The sequence below is a fragment of the Sinocyclocheilus rhinocerous genome, unplaced genomic scaffold, assembly GCF_001515625.1.
Source record: "Sinocyclocheilus rhinocerous isolate Xijiao unplaced genomic scaffold, SAMN03320098_v1.1 scaffold241, whole genome shotgun sequence".
Lineage (NCBI taxonomy): Eukaryota > Metazoa > Chordata > Actinopteri > Cypriniformes > Cyprinidae > Sinocyclocheilus > Sinocyclocheilus rhinocerous.
The window spans coordinates 1083002-1105960 of record NW_015659312.1 but is presented as its reverse complement, the minus strand read 5'-3'; the positions used below and the strand labels follow the sequence as shown (position 1 = coordinate 1105960).

The 22959-nt window shown below is 39.0% G+C and overlaps 2 protein-coding genes across 3 annotated transcripts in view; one reads left to right on the top strand and one right to left on the bottom strand.

Moving 5' to 3' along the window:
* The first annotated feature begins 10 nt into the window (after nucleotides 1–10).
* Nucleotides 11–22629, top strand: LOC107723477 (tripartite motif-containing protein 46-like). Of its 2 annotated transcripts, XM_016532115.1 has the most exons (13): nucleotides 11–179; nucleotides 351–418; nucleotides 2872–3127; nucleotides 4656–4806; nucleotides 8900–9098; nucleotides 10778–10924; nucleotides 13991–14086; nucleotides 16621–16874; nucleotides 17097–17218; nucleotides 17305–17652; nucleotides 18705–18934; nucleotides 20883–20950; nucleotides 21055–22629. In XM_016532115.1, exons 2-13 carry the CDS (start codon nucleotides 359–361, stop codon nucleotides 21443–21445), a joined length of 2322 nt encoding a protein of 773 aa, XP_016387601.1. In that variant the 5' UTR covers nucleotides 11–179; nucleotides 351–358; the 3' UTR covers nucleotides 21446–22629. The 2 variants fall into 2 exon arrangements, with proteins under 2 accessions (XP_016387601.1, XP_016387600.1); XM_016532114.1 differs by having other exon boundaries at nucleotides 11–418.
* The window catches only part of LOC107723379 (ephrin-A1-like), a 33855-nt gene continuing 32975 nt past the window's right edge, over nucleotides 22080–22959 (bottom strand). The window contains exon 6 of the mRNA XM_016531962.1: nucleotides 22080–22095. Within this exon, the coding sequence (XP_016387448.1) occupies nucleotides 22080–22095 (16 nt within the window). The remainder of the gene's footprint in view (nucleotides 22096–22959) is intronic.

The window sequence follows — 22959 nt, the reverse complement described above, 5'->3', positions numbered from 1 at the left end:
TGCTCTTTACTGACCTCCCCCCGAACACCTCACAACATCCATCGACTACATGGATGGCTCAACATCCGTCAGAATAGACCACAGCAAGCACTGTTGGAAAACCTCTAAATCAACATGGATTGCGTTAAATTGGACCTCTCCGATATATTAGACACAAATAATATCATTATAACGTAAAGGTTTGTCCTATAGCCGTCCATTTCGGTTGCAGATATCACCATTTCGGTTTATTTCGCGGTGTCCTGATCTTATAAGCTGTTAGTTGTTTTTAATTAATATATACATATATTAAAAAGGGCGCTCAATAATAGAGTTTATTTCATTTGATATTATTTTACCAACCGGCATAGTTCAAGCAATGGCAGATGCGGAGTTGCAAACCTTTACATCCATAATGGACGCTCTCGTGCGCATCAGCGTAAGTACATTTGCATCATCAAAACCACATATTTGCACGTTATCTGTGATTTGCATGCGGCTGTTATTTAACACACGAATGCACGTCATAGCAGCTTTCAAAGAAATGGGACATTTTAGTGTTTTTCATACCCAAATGTAACATTTAAAAAATAGCGTTAACATAGAAAAACACCCCATTTTTTATTGAGAGCATATCATTTCCTCGAAATGTTCAAATAACACCTGTAAGCAGAAACCGAGCTCCTCATCTGCTACCAGCCGCTGAAGCGCGTGTAGGCCAAGGCTGCTTTTTCTCTGGTATTATATGATATATTTGCTCTCACTCGTGTAGGCCAAATATATAACAGAATATTTTCCCGTTAATACAAGATTGAATATACGGGCGCATTCAGTCTACCTTAGTATCTTATTGACGCATAGGCCTATCAGACGTTGAAACAACATATAAATTGATTCAATGACTTGAAGGAAAATTAAAGAAGGCTTTTTAAATCCAAGAAAAGGTAAAAGGCCTTGTCACTGTCGCGCGACAGGATGCATGTTGCCATAGAGACGGGATGCATGAGCGCTGAGGCCTAGAGAGCCTCTGAGGGAAACGCCCGTTAAAAAGACGATAGAAGACAGCTGGGCGAATTTAATTATTTGAATGGCTTATTGACCAAATTAAATGTATATGCTGTCAGCTGTGGGGAAAGTAAGGGCTAGACGCTGAACAGAAAACAACTTAAAATAGCCAAAAATTGATTTGCTGTTGAGGTTTAGAGGGGCTTAGGGCACTTTTCAGCTGGGCAGGCTTCAAGATCATCTTACTAACCAGCTAAACTAGCTGAGCACCTGTCTGCTGATGAGTGTGTCAGCATTTTCTTTTTTCATTTGTTTTCAAATGATTGGGACTAATAGAGTTGCAACAGTGCCTGGCCACTTTTTCAGCAGCCTTGGTTCTGGAAATAATTTTCCCATAAGGATTTAAAAATACGTTTTTAACTGTTAAGATATGAAGCAGACCGACCAGCTATGAGGTGAATCACAACATTACAAAGTTTAATTTGAAGCAAACAATATCTGAAAACTGAATAAAACAAATGTACAAGACTGTGTACTTAGTGGCTTTAATAAGGAAGGAGTTACAATCCTGTGAAGAATTACATTAAAAACATTTAAGAAATGTAAACTATTTTTTTAACTATTTTGATTAATATAGAAACAATATATTTTATGTGTATTGCAAAATCTAAATATTTAAGTAGTTTAAGAGTGTAGGGAGAATCTGCTGGAGTGGACTGGCATAAAGTGTTCTTTTGGCAATATTTACTAGTGAAGGTGGAGATTTCTTTTCAGAATCTTGGGTAATGCAGTTTTTACCATCGATTCCACTGTTAAACATGATTATTTAAAGAATAGGTTGAAATAATGTGGACTGACAGCTTTAACAAAAGCATAAACCATCAATTAAAAAATGTCTGTCTTTAAAGGTTTATCATTTATCATTCAAAATCAGTAAATAAATAAAATGAATGTGATTTTTACTTCAAGAACTGTTGAAATATTATCATTTCTTTAATTTAGATTCCATTGGTGTAGAATTAAAAAATGTTTACTTCCTTAAAATGACTCTATACCAAATATGAAGCTCAGGTGGCTGGAATGTAAATAAACAAGATTTCTGTAACCTTAAACATTATTACAGAAGCCAACATGAAGTTTTTCGAGTTTGAGGAGTGACATTCTTGTACTTTCTGGCATTTGAAATGTTTGAGTTGCATTTAGACACTCAGACCAAAGATACAAAAACACCTCTGAACAGATTTCTCTATTTGAAAACAACTCGTAAATCTCTCAATTATGAATAAAACGAAGTGGCTGAAAATATCAGTCATATTGTATGTGTCACTCATGATTTGAATGTTGCATAAAAAGATGTCCATTGTTACCTCATAATGCGAAACTGGAGTAATTTATAAAAAGTACTAGAATAAAGGAAGTATTGACTGCGGTTTTAATAAACAACATGGCTGTTTGTGTGTGTTGATGTTTGATATGCACATCCTTCTCCTGATATGCAAATGTTCTGACCTTTTGAGTTCTGACTAACCTATTTCCATATTGTTTACCTTACAAAAACCCAGTCCACAGCATAATCCATAATCAATTTCAGTCATTAAAATGGAAATAATAATAATAATAAAATACCCCTGTTCTACTCCAAATATAACATCTTTGGATCAATCTACTGTTCTTCAAAATAAATAAATAAATAAAACATGAAACTGCACATAACATCAGGAATTAAGTATTTTTGAGTGAGCTTAACCTCAGAATCAGGATATATGGCTATGATCTATGCCTATATATACGGTATCAACATAATCTATAATGTAAACAGCATGCCTGTTTGACTGCATGTTTTGTTCTGCAAATTATTTATTTAACTCTGTCTCTTTCTCTGTCTAGTCCAATATGAAGAGCATAAAGAGAGAGCTGCACTGTCCAGTGTGTGAGGAGATGGTGAAGCAGCCGATAGTGTTGCCTTGTATGCACAGTGTGTGTGTACTGTGTGCGGCAGAAGTCTTGGTTCAGAGAGGATACCCTCCACCCGAACTCCCTGCAGAGCCCAAAACTCCCACCTCAAGCCCCATCACGCGCTCTCCCCGACAAACACGCCGGCCTCCGCCCAAAACAGACCGTCTAGACCGGGTGATCAGAACAGGTTTGTGTGTTCATTAATAGACACTAAGATCAAAATAAAGTGTGCTGGTATTTTATTAAACAGCTGTCTGGCACACTTGATTCTGATTTGTCAATCAGTTAGTCAGTTCTGCAGTCAAGCATTTTTTATAGTGACCACTAAACTGTACACTACCATTGAAAAGTTTGGGGTCGGTGGGATTTTTTAATGTTTTGCTCACCAAGGCTGCATTTATTTGATCCCAAATACAGTAAACACTGTAATATTGTGAAATATTATTCTATTTTATATGTTTAAAATGTAATTAATTCCTGTGGTGGCAAAGCTGAATTTCAGTAGCCATTGCTCCAGTCTTCAGCATCCCATGATCCTTCAGAAATCATTCTAATATGCTGCGTTTTGCTCAACAATCATTACTTATTATCAATTTTGAAACCAGTTGTGCTGCTTAATATTTTTGTGGAAAGCGGGGTATTTTTTCAGGATCCTTTGATGAATAGAAAGTTCAAAAGAACAGCATTTATTTGAAATAGAACAAAGTAAAAGTTTTTACAGTAACTTTTGATCAATTTAATGCATCCTTGCTGAATCAAAATAAAAAGTCTTAGTGACTCAAACATCTAATTTTACACTCTTGTATCTCTTTGTGGTCCTTTTATTCTCCCATAATCAAATAATTTTTTAGCTCAAATCAATTATCAATAAAATTTAAGAATCATGTCAGTTTAATAATTTGTTTGCTTATTATTTAATAAGTACTAACAGCATTTATTTGAAATAGAACAAAGTAAAAGTTTTTACAGTAACTTTTGATCAATTTAATGCATCCTTGCTGAATCAAAATAAAAAGTCTTAGTGACTCAAACATCTAATTTTACACTCTTGTATCTCTTTGTGGTCCTTTTATTCTCCCATATTCAAATAATTTTTTAGCTCAAATCAATTATCAATAAAATGTAAGAATCATGTCAGTTTAATAATTTGTTTGCTTATTATTTAATAAGTACTGTATATATAGTTTAAATAATATAATTAGATAAAATATTATTTATAGAAATAGTTTGAATGATTATATGACTTTTTATTAAAAATATTTGCAATATGCTTACTAAAACATGACAGCATGTCAATTTAATGATTTATTTGTTATAATTATAATATTTATTTAAAAATCTAATTAAAAAAATATTTTAAATTTGTTATTTAAACATGATGCATTTTTAAAACAATTGATTTAGTTATATTAAATAACATTTCAAATGTAGACATAACAGCATAGTTTTAGCTCTGTGCAAAAGTTTATAGATATTACTGTATCATTCAGATGTATTGCATCTGTGCAGCACTTTGCATGTGCGTGTGTGTTTAAATGTAGCCGTCATGATGGGCTGATTCTGACTGTGTCAGCACACAACAGGCCTCTGGAATCGGTTCTCTTTCTGCATTGATTAGCTTTTCCTTCTTCCTGGCTTAGATTTATTGGGGCTTAAAGAAGCTTTAATGTTGGAAACAGCTTTTTCTACCTGTATCTCTCTCTCTCTTTGTACAGTGTGTGGGACACATCCAGGACGCAGGCGTAAAGACACCCCTCCTGTGATCATGCTGTTCCCCTGTCCCACCTGCGGAAAAGATGTGGAGCTAGGAGAGAGAGGACTTGCAGACTGTCTGAGAAACCTCACGCTGGAGCGTATAGTGGAGAGGTCTCTCTCTTTCTCTCTTTCACACGCAAACACTCTTCCTCACAATTTCTGCTTTTCTTAACTGGAGCTACATTAAAATTGAATTCCAGTAACTGTGCTGTACAATGCAGAAATGTTGTTCTACTGGTTTGGAACCCTTGAGCAGAAGTTCTGAACTTGCATCTATTCATAGGCACATCACCAAAGAGATTGATAGCTCTTTGAATATTCTCACACAGTACGTGGACCAATGAAATGACCTTTTTGGCATTGCAAAATGAGGTAGAGAAAGGAGGAGACAGAAAAATATTTAGTTTCTTCCTTCCAGTAATGAGCATGCATAGCTCCCATTCTGAGCTAGTGTAAAAATGTGCACAAGCAAATAGCCTTAAGCTTTCAAAACGACCATAACGCTGTGTAGGTTCCATTATAGATTTAAAAATCAAGAGAAAAAGTATTTAACTCAAAAATTAAATCAAAGGAAACAAATGAGTACAACATGGACACAGATTAATAAGTCATGTGAACAAATTGTGTGTATATATATATTTATAGCTTATATATATATATATATATATATATTTTTTTTTTTTACATAATAAATTGTTAAAATATTTAAATATTTTAGTAACAAAGGAGATCAGAGTGGCTAAAAAAAACTACTCAGAAAAGCTGAGAAAAGAGCTTTCAGCAAACGATCCAGCGTCAGTATGGACTGGTCTGAAGAACATCACCATGTACAAGACACCACCCCCATAGTCTAAGGAGAATCAACAACTGGCTGACGATCTGAATGTATTTTACTGCAGATATGAAAAGTGTAGTCTATCACCCCCCATCCGCTCTGATCTGCACTTCACACATTCACCTACCACCCCTGCAACCCCCCTCTCTCCCTCCCCCACCATTCAACCTGTGCTTCAAACTCTGCTGCACTGTGCTTCACTGAAACCTGGCTGAGTGAAGCCATTCCGGACAACGCGCTTCATCTGCCGGGCTACCAGCTGTTCAGAGCGGATCGCATCGCGGAGTTAACGGGGAAAACCAGAGGAGGTGGATTGTGTTTCTACATCAACGAACGTTGGTGTTCAGATGTAACAACGCTGAAAAAGGTATGCTGTCCTAATTTAGAGGCACTCATCATAAACTGTAAACCTTTCTACTCGCCGCGGGAGTTTTCCTCTTTCATTCTCGTGAATGTGTACGTGCCTCCGGACGCGTGCGTGAGCGCCGCGATGCAACAGCTGGCCGAACAAATAACTGAAATGGAGCAAAGGTACCCAGACTCTATTTTAATCATTCTTGGAGATTTTAACAAATCAAATCTCTCCCGTGAACTGCCAAAATACAAGCAGCACATTACGTGTCCCACCAGAGACAGCACTATTTTGGATCACTGTTACACAGCAATAAAGGATGCATATCACTCTGTCCCACGAGCAGCTTTGGGGCTCTCTGATCACTGTTTGGTTCATCTAATACCGACCTACAGGCAGAAACTGAAATCAGCTAAACCTGTATTAAGGACTGTAAAAAGATGGACTAATGAAGCAGAGCAGGATTTACAAGCTTGTTTTGACCTCACTGATTGGAGCATCTTTGAAGCTGCAGCCACCGATCTGGACGAGCTCACAGAGACTGTAACTTCATATATCAGTTTCTGTGAAGATATGTGCATTCCTACCAGGACATTCTTATCATTTAATAATGATAAACCGTGGTTTACTGGGAAACTCAAACAGCTTCGTCACGCCAAAGAGGATGCTTACAGAAGTGGGGATAAAATCTTGTATAACCAGGCCAGGAACAGACTAACAAAGGAGATCAGAGTGGCTAAAAAAAACTACTCAGAAAAGCTGAGAAAAGAGCTTTCAGCAAACGATCCAGCGTCAGTATGGACTGGTCTGAGGAACATCACCATGTACAAGACACCACCCCCACAGCTTGCGGAGAATCAACAATTGGCTGACGATCTGAATGTGTTTTACTGCAGATTTGAAAAGGATCGTCTACCACCCCCCATCCGCTCTGATCTGCACTTCACACCTTCACCTACCACCCCTGCAACCCCCCTCCCTCCCTCCCCCCCCCTTCAACCTGTGCTTAAGGTCTGTGTAGAGGATGTGAACCGGGTCTTCAGGAAGCAGAAATCTAGAAAAGCTTCAGGCCCAGATGGTGTTTCACCTGCCTGTTTAAAAGTCTGCGCTGACCAACTGGCCCCCATCTTCACACAGATCTTCAACAGATCATTGGAGCTGTGTGAAGTTCCCTGCTGCTTCAAACGCTCCACCATCATTCCGGTCCCCAAAAAGCCCAAAATCACTGGACTTAACGACTACAGACCTGTCGCTCTCACATCTGTGGTCATGAAGTCACTTGAGAGACTGGTCCTGGCCTACCTGAAGGACATCACTAGACCCTTGCTGGATCCTCTTCAGTTTGCCTACAGAGCAAACAGGTCTGTGGATGATGCAGTCAACATGGGACTGCATTACATCCTGCAACACCTCGACAGACCTGGGAATTACGCAAGGATCCTATTTGTGGACTTCAGTTCGGCCTTCAATACCATCATGCCTGACCTTCTCTCAGACAAACTCACCCAGCTCTCCGTGCCCACCTCCATCTGTCAGTGGATCACCAGCTTCCTGACAGACAGGCAGCAGCTAGTGAGGCTGGGCAAACTCACATCCAGGACATATGACCATCAGCACTGGCGCCCCCCAGGGTTGCGTCCTCTAACCACTGCTCTTCTCTCTCTACACGAATGACTGCACTTCAAAGGACACCTCTGTCAAGCTCCTGAAGTTCGCAGACGACACTACAGTCATCGGCCTCATCAAGGATGGAGACGAGTCTGCTTACAGACAGGAGGTTAAAGAGCTGGCTGTCTGGTGCAGTCTTAACAACCTGGAGCTTAACACGCTCAAAACTGTGGAGATGATCGTGGACTTCAGGAGAAAACCCCCTGCACTCCCCCCACTCACCATCATGGACAGCACTGTGACTGCAGTGGAGTCATTCAGGTTCCTGGGCACCACTATCTCTCAGGACCTGAAGTGGGACACTCACATAGACTCCATTGCAAAAAAGGCCCAGCAGAGGTTGTACTTCCTTCGCCAGCTGAGGAAATTCAACCTGCCACAGGAGCTGCTGAAACAGTTCTACTCTGCTATCATTGAGTCTGTCCTGTGTTCATCCATAACTGTCTGGTTTGGTTCAGCTACCAAATCAGATATCAAGAGACTACAACGGACAGTCAGGACTGCTGAGAGGATTATTGGTGTCCCTCTGCCCAGCCTCCAAGATCTTTACATCTCCAGAGTGAGGAAAATGGCTAAAAAAATACCCTTGGACCCCTCACCCCCAGCCCACTCTCTCTTCAAACTGTTGCCTTCTGGTCGGCGCTACAGAGCACTGACCACCAGAACAGCCAGGCACAAGAACAGTTTTTTCCCGCAGGCTATATTCATCCTGAACAATGAATCTTTCATAATTGTACATTGTCCATCACAACTAACAGTTATATTTATATTAAACGGCACACTTTGTAAATAACATATCTGCACACTAATAAACATATCTTTACATTTATCTAAACAATTACATTTTTTCCTATACTTCTATTTCTGTATATAGTACATTATTCAATTTTTCTTTTTTTTATTATATTAGTGTTATATTACATCCCTACTGTGTTATTCCTATGTATGTCTGCACTATGTTTGTACTTTCTTCTACACTGGAAGCTACTGTCTTCAAGTCAAATTCCTTGTGTGTGTAAACATACTTGGTAATAAAGCTCTTCTGATTCTGATTCTGATTATGTTCCTTTTAACATCTAAAAACTTGTGGGTTCAACTTTTCCTTTAAAAGAGAAGTTGTGAGAAAATGAATTTTTGTTTTATGGAGTCTTTGGACAACTGAGCTGCATCTACCTCACAATACACCACACACGCTATAATTTATGTACACATACAAATATATAATAAAATTAAACAAGCATGCGTACATGTAACCCAAGCCATATGTGTTTACTTTTCAGATTAGCCTAATGTTATTCATTTTAAAATCACAATAGATGACCTATGTCTTTCTTCGTCCATGTGTGCAGGTACAGGCACACAGTGAGTCTCGGCAGCATGGCAGTCATGTGCCAGTTCTGCAAACCTCCTCAGGCTCTGGAGGCCACCAAAGGCTGTGCTGATTGCAGGTCCAACTTCTGTAACGAGTGCTTCAAGCTGTACCACCCTTGGGGCACACCGCGAGCCCAACATGAACACATTCTGCCCACACACAGCTTCAGACCCAAGGTAAAAACTCATGGGACCATTCTGAGAGAAGATCAACACTAATGGGCCACAAACATAAAGAGAGAGAGAGAGAGTCTTTGAGTCAAACCATAAATTCCAGGTTGCTCTATGTTGACATCCAGGTTCCAGTTTTTTTTTTCCACACCTGGAAAAAATCTTTTTGAAGAAATTTACCAGTCATATACATTACCATTCAAAAGATTTTTTGAAAAGAAATTAATACTTCTATTCATGCATTAGCCTGATGAAAAGTGAGAGAAGAGACATTTATAATGTTACAAAAGATTTTATTTCAAATAAATGCTGTTCTTTTGAACTTTCTATTTATCAAAGAATCCTGCAAAAATGTTACATTTGTGTCACTGCTTAAAATATTAAGCAGCACAAATGTTTTATATATATATATATATATATTATTATTTTTTTTTTTTTAAAGCCAGTTATGTCTATCTTTTGCTGTAGTGTGTCTGTAGGTAATACCAGTTTACATTTCCAAACATTTCTTTTGCCATTAATTCTAATAATACAGTGAGATTTTTGCTTTCTGACGGATCATGTGACACTGAAGCCTGGAGTAACGGCTGCTGAAAAATCAGCTTTGCCATAACAGGAATAAATTATATTTTAAAATATATTGAAATAGAAAACAGTTATTTTAAACTGTAATAATATTTCACAATATTACTATTATTACTGTATATTTCATACATATGTGCAGCCTTAGTGAGCATAAACGACTTTCAAAAACAAAAATAAAAAACATACCGAACCACATTTTTGAATGTTATGTATATACAGTACTGTGCAAAAGTATATATTATAATAGACTAAATCCAGAAGAACTGTGGCAACGTCTCCAAGACACTTCAAGAAACCTTCCTGCAAAGCTACAATACTGTGAAAAGTTTTAGGCACTTTTGTAAAAATGCTGTAAAGTGAGGATGCTTTCAAAAATAATGACATAAATAGATTTTATTCATCAATTAACTTATATTAACTAAATCAAATCAACATTTCATGTGACCAACCTTTGCGTTTAAAACAGCTTTTGTCCTTGGTACACTTGCACATAGTTTTTCAGGTATCTTTGCAGGGTATCTTCAAGTGTTTTGGAGATGTTGCCACAGTTCTTCTGGATTTAGTCTGTCTCAGTTTTTTCTGTTTCTTCATGTAATTCAAGATGGACTGGATGATGGTGAGATCAGATCTCTGTGTGGAGCACTGACTGTTGTAAGACTCCTTGTGCATACAAAAATCTCAGTGCATTATTCCAATTAATGGCAAAAGAAATGTTTAGAAATGTAAACTGATAATTCGTACTGACACACTACAGCAAAAGAAAGAAATAACTGACTTAAAACCTTTTTTTGTTGATGAAAATACTAGTGGCCTAAGACTTTTGCACAGTAGTGTATGTGCAAAACAGTATTTTGCATAATTTTTATTTATATGTTTGTCCATATGACAATGGATTCTTTTATATATTTTGAAATATATCCCATGCAATCCCAATCAAATAATATTCAAATATTGCCCTTTTCCACAGCAGTCGACACAGATGATTTTTGATAAACTGTTATAGTCTCAAAAGTTCCTCTTAACCTCATTTCCTCTTTCTCTGTCTTTTTCTTTGTCCATTTATCTTCCTTCACATCTCTCTCTCTCTCACTCACATGCAGGTATTAGTGTGTGTAGAGCACGAGCAGGAGAGGTTGCAATTTTACTGCAGGTCATGTCAGCGTTTGTTATGCCCGCTTTGTAAACTCCGTCGAGCCCACAGTGGACACAAGATCATGCCTATTGCGCTGGCTTACCAAACTCTAAAGGTATACGTTCCTGACATTAATCCTTATGCGCTCTATACTCTTTAGACTATAAACATTATAAATATGCCCAACATGCCCTTCTTTCATGAATAAAATGGTTATTTGGGCTAATCTTTCTAAGCTCTAGCCCTGCACAGCTCTGAATGATCAGGGGTAGAGAGGAGAGGATTTCCTCTCAATGACTAGACAGCTCTAGCAGAAGCTGTGCGGTGTTGTCGTGTTTAACGTAACTCATCATTTTTGTCATGATCACCAGCTCTGATCATCATCTGTCTCTCAGTCTTCCTTTGCCTGCACTCATTGTTTACACCTGTGTCTCATTAGCTTTGTTAGCTCACCCTATATAAGCCCGGTTCTCACTGTCATTCATGGCTAAGTCTTGTGTGTGTTCACAACTGCATTTCTAACCCCTTATTTACACTGCATATGTCTGTGGCGTGTTACGGCTCCAAAGCGGCCACAGGAGCTGACCACTCTAGTCAATGCTTGTGTTTACACCAGCCATGCTGCGGCATGTTTCAGAAGCGTCCCTCCACACCGCTTCACTAAAGATGGGCGCCTAGCCTATTTTTGACGGGCGCCGCATCCAAGCCGCACAGTAAATACAAAATAAAATTTTTAAAAATCCTGTCAATTTCAAAATAAACACCCTGTGCAGATTCCCGATTGTATTTTACATCACTATATCCTTGCCAGGAGGCCAGAAATGGTACGTGAAACATAGATAAAAGATAATTGAGGATGTATGTTAGACGACTATATACAGCAACTTTTATCCTTGTCATTCATAACTGGACTTTTAAGTATATTAACTTTGTAGTCTACAGCATAACAAAGTAGGACATAGCAAAAAACACAACAATAAACAGAATTAAACCAGGCAAAACATAAACATTTAGCCAACTTACCCATGTTAGAACACAAAAAATCAAGAAAAACAACGTTGGACAGGCAAATCACGTGGTCTCGTGAATCCTGGCACTTCACTTCTGAAATGCTCCTGGTGTGAGTTGGCACCACCGTAACGCGCCGCAGACGTGTGCAGTGTACATAAGGGGTAAGCCTTTTATCCTGGTTCTCTTGTGTCTTGATGTTCTGCCTGTTTATCTGGATTGCTCTGGTTGGCCTCAGCCCTGAACTCTGTCATTGTTTACATTGCCCTTGTTATGACCGTTGCTTGTTTTTGGATTACATTTGTCCCTTTAATAAATACGGTGTCTGGATCCTCAACCTTTTGGCGCTTTTCCACTGCATGGTACGGCACGATACGGCTCGGTATATAACGACATATGAATAATCCTGCCCTCTCTAAAGCGGTACTGAACTGCAGTGGAAATGCAAACTGAGCCGTGCCGTGCTGTACTGAGCCGTACCGAGCCAAGTCGTACCACGCAGTGGAAAAGCGCCGCCAGCCTTGAGTCTCTCCACAAGATGGCCAGCAGCCCAGAGCCTATCCACAAGATGGCCGCCAGCCCAGAGCCTCTCCACAAGATGGCCGCCACGCCAGACTCTCCAGCCATCATGGCTGCCACTCCAGTGTTCCCGTCCGTCATGAACATGACGCACATGAGCACTTGAAGCTAGTAAGGCAGTGCCTTGGCAACCGAGACTGATGTCCAGTGTGGCGGACCCACCTATGATGTCGGTGTGAGTGGCAGGCATCCCGGTGACCTCACAGCTCTCAAGCCCAGCGATCTCAGAGGTTCTCCCACTTTCCGCTGCCCTTCCAGTCATGATGGTCGCCATCTAGTGTGTCTGGGCTATACACACTTCTGAGACGGCAGTGTCCGCTCCAGTCCTTGAATCCACTCCAGAGCCCGCTCCAGTCCATGAGTCCACTCCAGAGCCCGCTCCAGTCCATGAATCCACTCCAGAGCTCACTCAAGCCCCAAAGCTCAGTCCTTTGTTGGTGCCAGCATGTGAGTTCCCTGCCTGTCCTGTCACGGCCAAGAGGACCGTCCCTGAACTCTCTGCCTGCCCTGTCATAATAATAACAATAATAATTCATTACATTTATATAGCGCTTTTCTAGGCACTCAAAGTGCTTTACATTGTCAGGGGGTATCTCCTCATCCACCACCAGTGTGCAGCATCCACCTGGATGATGCGACGGCAGCCATAGTGTGCCAGAACGCCCACCACACACCAGCTTACTGGTGGAGAGGAGACAGAGTGATGAAGCCAATCAGCAGATATGGGGATTGTTAGGAGGCCATGATGATCAGAGGCCAATGGGCAAATTTGGCCAGGATGCCGAGGTCACACCTCTACTCTTTTCGAAAGACATCCTGGGATTTTTAATGACCACAGAGAGTCAGGACCTCGGTTTAACGTCTCATCCGAAGGACGGTGCTTGTTGACAGTATAGTGTCCCCGTCACTATACTGGGGCGTTAGGACCCACACAGACCACAGGGTGAGCACCCCCTGCTGGCCTCACTAACACCTCTTCCAGCAGCAACCTAGTTTTCCCAGGAGGTCTCCCATCCAGGTACTGACCAGGCTCAGCCCTGCTTAGCTTCAGTGGGTAACCAGTCTTGGGCTACAGGGTGATATGGCTGCCGGCAATGGCCAAGGAGACTGTCTCTGAGCTCTTCGCCTGTCCTGTCATGGCCAAAGAGGCCGTCCCTGAATACCTTGTCTGCCCTGTCACTGCCAAGGAGGTTGTTCCGCTCCTTTTGCTCTGCCCTGGTGGTCTCCTGCTCTGCCGGCTCTGCCCTGGTGGCCTCCTGCTCTTCCGGCTCCAGTTCCTCTTCCTGTCCATGGGCTTGGCCCTCCATCCCTCCCCCTGTTCCGCCTCCGCTCCACCTCCCTCCTGGACTGAAGTTATTTCTTGTTTAGGAACGTCTGGAAACCGCTCCTTAGGATTGATGTTCTGCCTGTTTATCTGGATTACTCTGTTGGCCTCAGCCCTGAACTGTCATTGTTTGCATTGCCCGTGTTATGACCTTTGCCTGTTTTTGGATTACGTTTGTGGATAACCCATTTAATAAATATTGTGTCTAGATCCTCAACCTTTGTGTATCTGTGCAGTTTCATGTCAATTCTCCATGTTGTGAAATCACAGGAGAAGATCACCAAGGAGATGAACTATGTCTTCGCCAATCAGGATTCTGTACAGGCACAGATCACCCAAGTAGAGAGTGGCATCGCTCAGACTGAGGTACACAGCACTGGTGTTTTAATTATACTTTCAGTGTTTGTGAGACATCTCAGGGTATGTGAGTGTTTTTTTTCAGGTGTTATAAACTTTTAGCAGTCAAAATAGAAGGATGGAAATCATGAAATTGTGTGTGTGTGTATTAGGGCTGCACGATAAATCGCATGCGATATTTAACGCGCATCTTATCAGTAAAGCCGGTTCTGTAATCTTGCAGAACCGGCTTTCTGACAAGATGCGCGTTAAATATCGCATGCGATTTATCGTGCAGCCCTAGTGTGTATATATATATACTGTATATACATATACATGTGTGTAATATGTAAAAAAAAATATTATTATTATTATTGATATTTAATTTTTAATTAGTTTTATTTAAGATTTAATATAATTTCATGTAAATATTTTAACATAAAAAATATGAATTATAAACAGAGCTGTCAATCGATTATTTTTTTTAAAAACTAATTAATCGCAATTTTTTTTCTGAAATGAATCGCGATTAATCCCAACTAACATTAAAGTTTTTAAAATATACTTTTATATTGCAATTTCACATTCAATCTTCAAATGAATGTCGAAAAAACATTAATACAGTATATTTTAAATATTTGTTTAATGGCATCTTTTTATGACTGAAGGTGAGTGTCACTGATACCAATACTACTGATGTCTCCATGATTTTTTCCCCCTAATATTTAATAATTGCTATAGCTATTCAACATTACAGTATAATTGAGAGCTATCAATTTTAACATTTATTAGACTTTAAAAAATTACTTTTAATTTAAGTGAATTTAAAACAATCTTCACATAAACCATTATAATAAATGTCATATTTACCTCTGCCCTTCTGCAAGTAGTAAATATACAGAAATTGAACAAAGTTAATACTACTGATGTCTCCATGATTTTTTCCCCCTAATATTTAATAATTGCTATAGCTATTCAACATTACAGTATAATTGAGAGCTATCAATTTTAATAGAGCTATCTTTTATTAGACTTTAAAAAATTACTTTTAATTTAAGTGAACTTAAAACAATCTTCACATAAACCATTATAATAAATGTCATATTTACCTCTGCCCTTCTGCAAGTAGTAAATATACAGAAATTGAACAAAGTTATCAAACACTAAATTCTAAAATAAATATAGATGAATCCTTAAATGCTACAAAAGTTATTGATTTCCTCTTTTTTCTTTTGTTCTTTGATTAACAGACATCACAGCAGCTGGGATATTAGGTTATTTTGGCTGCTTTAGGAGCTGCCGCTGCCACTGCTGAACATTATATTTTCTCACAACTCTTTACCTTTTCTGACCCACTTCAGGGATAAAGTCTCTACTAATGAGTTGACGAGTTGAATCGGGTGTGTTAAATGAGGGAGACAGTGCTGTGCTCCAGGACAGTTTTGAAAACCACTGCATTTCAGAGACATGTTCTTAAATGTGACTCATATATAACAAATACTTACATGCACAGTTTTAAGGCGGCATTAATCGCCTTTTTAGTAACTTCATAACTTAACTGACGACATTGCATGCTCGTAGTTTCTTTTGCGCTTTAATATGAAATGATAGGCTACAGCGCGCTGCCCCATTTGTGTGTGCAATTAAAGAGCACGTGCTACGAGCACAGTATAATGGCTGACAGGACAGGAAAATTAGTTTTTACTGACATGTGGCCCGACAACATCTAATCTGACTGCAGTTCACTGTATACTGAAGCTCCCTCGTCACCGAGCTCGTCTGACAAGCGCAAAGTTGGGGTGCGCGTCTGAAAAGTCTCCCATTTGATGTGGTCGTAAAGAGGTTCTGCATCTAAATAAACGCAATTGTCTTCAAGAAAAAAGAGACAGAAGCACCATTTGTGAGTAGGGTGGCCAACCCCTAGCTCTGCCTGTGCATAAAATTTTTTTTTTTTAAATTGAAAAAAATTAATCGCATACGTTAACGTGTTAATTTTGACAGCACTTACATTAAATATTTAGATTTAAAATATTTATGACATTTAAAAAGACATGATGCTCCTTTCATATGGAAAAAAAATCTAAAGGTAACAGGTCCCTTTCTCTCCATGATATTGCCTGGGGCAAGGAGTGTTTTTTTAGTATCCTGTGTTTTTTCAATGGTGTTTTCAATCAGAATAATTGAAATATTTATTTGTGAAAAATAATGATGACAAAATGTGATGGTGGGGATGACCAAAATTAAATTAAATGTAATTAAATTTAATTAAATTTTTCATAATAAGAATTATAGAAAAATTGTATTAATTTAATATTTATTATTATTAAATTTAATATTAATTGAATGCAAATATTTTTAATGTAAAATCTATTATTTTTAAAATATAAATTAAATAAATTAAAGTAAAATTTTAAATAAAATTATTAAAATATTTATGACATTTAAAAAGCCACAATGAGAGGTCTCCTTCTATATGTAGTAAAAAAAATATTTAAAGAAATTTACAGTTAAGCTTCGCTATTCCCTTCTTCTATACTGTTTAATCGTTGTACCTCTGTGTTCAGGTGAACAGCGCAGTGGCTAAGGAGCAGTTGAATCAGTGTGTGAGTGAATTGCGCAGTGTGCTGGCGGAGCGTCAGGGGGCCTTAGCCATGTTGCTGGAGGGGGCTCGTGCGCAGCGGGCAGGGGCTCTGAATGCACAGCTCTCTGAAAAACAGAGTCTTTTGGAGAACGCAGGGCTGCTCACATACACTCAAGAGCTGCTTAAGGAAACTGACCAGTCGTGCTTTGTGCAGGCTGCCCGAGTCACGCACAACAGGTTAGAGTGTATGTTTGTGGGTGTGGGTTGCTGTGATTGTGCAAATCTGGTCATTTATGAAATACGAATCCCACAATAGCCTATTGTGTGTTTCCATAGAAACATTTTCAAAAGGAACACAAAATAAACGTGGGAATATTATGTTACATATGATCACTTGGTATAAAGAAAGCTTTTGTATATTCACGTAACTTGATTTTTAGCTCTTTTTTTTCTCCTCAGACTGGTAAAAGCAATAGAAAATCAACAGCATTTCTCTCTATCTGCTGATCCCTCGTTCCGACACTTTCAGATGGACGTCTCCAGAGAACTCAAAGCACTCAGCAGCATGGACTTTATACAAGGTTTTCATAAAAACTTGCTTTTCTATGTCAAATACAATAATGAATTGAATTCACATTTAATCCAACCCCTTATTTTCCTTCTGCAGCCCCATTGGCTCCTGTGATTGACACTCAAAAGACCTTGGCCTATGACCAGCTCTATTTGTGCTGGCGCCTCCCACAGGACTCCGCCCCTGCCTGGCACTACTCAGTGGAGTATCTGAGGAAAGTGGGCGGAGCGGGAGCATTATGGGGCAGAGTCTTGTCTGAAGGAAGCTCAGGAAGTAATGGCACACACTGTTCATGGCAGCGTCTGGATGATGTGGGCGGGACCAGTGCAGTGATTGATAAGCTAGAGATGGACAGTGTGTATGTCCTGAGAGTTCGAGGCTGTAATAAGGCAGGGTTTGGAGAGTACAGTGAGGAGGTGTATCTACACACACCTCCTGCAACAGGTAAGACACATCCACACGCAAATATATACGCACTTGAATCTGAACCCTTTTAAAATATAAGTTACCCAGAGTCAAATTATTTTCCTCCAGCTCCTCAGTTTCTCACATTATTGAAGATGCAAAATAATTGCATATTTTCCACTCATTCTACTTCTTCGACTTACAATTTGCATCCTCTATTTTTATTTTCTCCATTTATGTATCCATCCATTTATTTATTCTTCCATTCATTCATTCACGTATTTTTTATTTGTTTGTTTGCTTTTGTCTATCTATCCATCCATTGAATGATTTGTTGATTTATTCATTTATTATTTCATGCATTCGTTTATTGATATTATCCATCCATCCTCCATTTACCTATCAATTGATACATTCACACGGAATTATTCATTCATTCATCTGCCTTTTTGTTCATGTTTGTTCACTTGTCATCGATTCATCTGTATCATATTCATTTATTTATTGAATGATTAATACATCTAACAATCCATATCATTTAATTCATCTAACCATTGATTTATTGATCCATTCATTCACCCATCCATATCACAATTCTATCAAACTGAACCTTGTTGTTTTATTACATGCATATCATATTTTCTTTCTCATTTTCTCTCATACAATTAATTCTGTTGTGGTAGTATATTTCTCCATGCATATCCACAACTCTCTGACATGTCTCTTTTTGCTCTCCTCTCTGTATTATTTCTCCTTATGTTTCCTGTTGTTCTCCACCTTCCTTTGCTCCTGTTATCTCTGCTGTTTCTTTGACTTGTATTCCTATTTAACTGGAATATATCAGCTGCTTGATCTCCTCTGAATCCTAGAGTCCTGGAATATGTACAATGTTCCTGCTGTCCTCTCTGTTTCCCCTCTTTTCTTCCAATCCCATTTCTTCCTTTTTACACTTATGCATACATATCCCCCCTCTCTGTTCCTTTTTATATGTTCACTTCCTCATCCTCTTTTCATTTTGTGTTCTACTCCCTATGACCTGGCCTTTCCAACCCTCTCCTCCACTCCATTTCTCCTGCATACCTCAATCTCAGTGTTGTCGTTCTGCCTGGATTCGCGCTGGGGCCTACATGCGGAGCGGGTGGCGCTGGGAAAAGGGCAGACATACGCCCGGAGTGTTCCTGGGATGACTCTGTTGCAGGCTGCTGATCGGGCTCTTACCTCATGTCACCTCACCTCTGACCTCCTTGTGGCTGATGTTTCCATCACACAGGGACGACACTACTGGGCATGCTCAGTGGAGCCTGGCTCCTACCTGGTTAAGGTCAACATAGAAATTAGTACTTTTATTTTAGCAAGGATGCATTAAATTGATCAGAAGTGACAGTCAAGCCATTTATAATGTTGCAAAAGATTACGGTTTCAAATACATGCTGTTCTTTTGAACTTTCAGATTTATCAAAGAATCCCGAAAGAAATGTCACAGTTTCCACAAAATATTAAGTAGCACAACTTTTTTCAACAATATTGAAAATGTTTGTTGAGGACCAAATCAGCATATTAGAGTGAATTCTGAAGGAACAAGTGACACTGCAGACTGGACTAATAATGCTGAGAATTCAGATTTGCATCACAGAAATAAATTACATTTAAAATATTAAAACAGTTTATTATTAATTTTAAATTGTAGTGATATTTCAAATCGTTACTGTTTATATGGCATTTTTGATCAAATAAATGCAGCCTTGGTGAGTATGAGAGACTTCTTTCAAAAACAATTAAAATTTTTACCAACCCCACCCCAAACATTTGAGCAGTAGTGTATAACTGATTTTTGCAAAAATTTATAATATACAGTATGTTTTCATTATTTCATTTTCCCCCCTGTGAAGTAATATGAAAGAGTACGCCAAATTACTGAATATGGTTTTATTTTCAAGAATTTAATGTTGAATTAGGCTTTTTCTTCGTTGTATTGTTCTGACATTTTTTTTACTTTATTCCACACACAAAAAAAAGGAAAACAAAATAAATTTTATAAAAAAAAATGAAAACTAAGTTCATAGAAGTTAGGGGTTAAAAGACTTCTGATTTTTAAAAGTCGACTTTTATGTTATGAAAGTCGAGTCGAAGTCGACTAGTCTTTGATGACGTCATTAATGAACAAATAAGTCGGGAGCTGTGACGAACACCTTGTGCACAGCTATGGCATATGACACAGCGCTGCCCACATGGCTATTGCTCCTATAACAGCTCATTTTTAACAGTTCTTTTGTCTTTGGGTCGTTATATTTCTCACAGATTTGTGCTCGTTCTAAATCACATACAGATAAAGTAGCACAGTAAAGATTACATTCATATGAATGCATTAGTGAGAGCGATTGCGTGTGTGAATTAATTCTACCTGGCAGCGTCTCTCTACTAGTAGTGAAGCTGTGGGATTTAGTTATTAAGAAATATATGCTTGAAATGTTCAGTTTCTAAGCTATTTTATTGAGAAATCTGTTGACAATACATTTCCGCGCTGAATGATTCCGTGCGCGCGCGATGTGTGCGTGATGTACGAGCAGGGTTGCCAGGTTTTCACAACAAAACCCGCCCAATTGCTACTCAAAACTAGCCCAATCGGTTTCAAGGGGGGTTCCCCGGGAAAATTCGCATTCCAGGGGCTGGATATCACGTTATTGGGGGCGCTTCAACCCGCGGACATTTAAAACAACCCACGGCAACAGTGTTAAAGTAGCAAACTTCCGCGCAACACTGTGTATGAGCTACTGTCTGTAGCCTATGTGTGTGCGTTACAGTGCAGCAGCGCATTAGATTAGAACGGCGATTAACTTACCTGTACAAAAAACTGTTTATAAAGTGCATTATCCTGTTCAATTTCGAGCATCCAGTAATATTATCACACATGTCTTGTGGAGCTCTTTCAGAGTATGCATTTATTTGTCATTTTAACTGTTCGGAAACGGAGCGTAAATGTAGAAGTCCTTCAAAGATTTCTTATCCCATTGCGCCCTCTATAGGACCAGCGACTAGTCGACGTCAAGTTTAAAGCGTCATGGCAGAGCATTGAAGTCGACTAGTAGATTAGTCGGTGCAACCCCTAACAGAAGTATATTCAAGTTATATTTATGAAATGCATTTTTAGTAGCCTATATTAATATATTTTATGTAATACAATATGTTGATTTTTAAAATGGATACAGATTCATATAAAAAAAAATCTAAAAATGTGAATTTTAAAAACGAGTTGTTTTCTCTGTGTGTAGGTGGGAGTGGGTGTTGAAGCAAAACTGCAGGAGTGGTTCCATCTTCCACAAGACATGGCAAGTCCACGGTGAGGAGAAATTTTGAAGCGTTTAAGAGCTGACTAACTCACGATGACTTATGTAGGCAATATTATTGATGAATTGATCTTTTTCCTTCTATTTCTCTCCATAGGTACGATCCAGATAGTGGTCATGACAGTGGCGCAGAGGACACCCAGGACTGTCCTCCTCCATTCTGTTTCCTCACAATGGGCATGGGCAAGATCTTACTACCCAAATGTGGGGCGTCTAACACTTCTACTGGCCCCCTCACTGCCCCCTTACCACCTCGCCTCGGACTGTGTCTGGACTTTGAGAAGGGGCGGCTCACTTTTTACGACGCACACTCTTTGCGAGTGCTGTGGGAGGGGACTGTTGATTGCTCCGCCCCTGTTTGCCCAGCATTCTGTTTTATTGGTGGAGGTGCTCTGCAGCTGCAAGAGCTAATAGCCAATCGCAGTACAGAGCAGAACCCACCAAGAAGAGTGACCATCCAAACACATGCCACCGATGCAGGTCACTAAACCGTCTGATCGCTTTGAAACTAGTCAAATCAGCACCTTTAAGCAAATCTTCTTTTATCGTTTTCTATAGACTTTGTTTACCTGCTTATTTCGTAGCTAATGATACAATGATTGATGTTATTTTATATTAAGATTAATTTCATTTCAAAGGATAGACATTAAAAAGTGGTTATGGATGCTAACAACATGTAGCATGCTAACAACATGTAGGTCAATATTAAATAACGAGGAATTGTGTGTTTTTATGGCCACAAAATCAAAAATTCAAATCATGTATGATTCAGGTTCACTCATAACACATTCATTTGGAACATTCTTGTAAAAGCAAATGATTCCTCGCTATTTTCAAACTAGTTTTCCAGCATTGTTAGCATGCGCACCGCCCACTATGGGTGTGCTAATAGTAAACACCTTGATTTATTTATTAACAGTGTATGTGCTCCTTACAGGAATGCTGCAATGCCTTGAAATGTGATCACGTTGCAATTCAAATCCACAGTAGTTCCCAATGTCCTTGAATTGTCTTGCTACTTTGAGGTTCAACCAAGATGTGAAACCTTTGGTTGGACATTTTGTATTGGTGTCAGTACACGTCCTGTGCATAGAGACCTTGTCTGTTTGGTTTGTTTGGGCCTTAGTCTGATGGAAGCCTTTAGTAAGCGAAACTAAAAGAACAACCGTGTAATGAAAAGAACCTGCTTTTGTGAGATCTCTACAGGTGCCTGCTCTAATGTTACACAACCCACTTTCCCATTTGAATGTCCTAAATATTAATCTCCAAAACAAAACAGTCTGACACACCTCATACTTCTTTTAGGCTTTTTTTCATAATCATGACTGTTATAGTCATGTTTTTTTTTCTTTTTCTTTTTGCCGACTGGGTATGGTGAGAACAAATTAGTGGGTGAAGTTTAATTTCAGAAATGGATGCTGCTTATGACCGTGCAACTGTCAGTCATTGGAGTGTGTGTTGTTAAAAGGAAATTTTTGAATTGTATACTGAATGTCAGTTGTATTTATTGTGTGTGTGTGTGATTGTGTGATATGTTATTGCAATAAAGACAGTTGCTGAAAGCTCTGGTTGTGGCCATGTTTTCTGCTGTTTGGACGCATTGTTGCAGATTCAGGTCTCGTTGTGTGAATTTATATTGATGTTGAGGATATTATGTAGCATTTATTAAACATGCTGGTCCTTGGAAAATTGGCAAAATGTTTGTAAAAGACACTAATTGCAGAAGTGAAATAAAGCATCAACGTTTCTCACTTGTATTATGTTCATGCCCCTTGATTTTTACCCTGAATAAGGAAAAGTTTTCACAGAACATATTTTTGCATTCCACTGTTCTGCTTCTCCATTGTTTTTTTACATGTGTTTTTAACATGTTTGACTGTTGCGCTCGCATATGAAGCAGTGTTCTAAAAGGTTGCACTATAAAGGTAAAATAACAAAAAAAAGTGTCTTAAAGGGGTCATAGGATGCTACATGCACTTTTACAAGTTGTTTGAACTGAAAT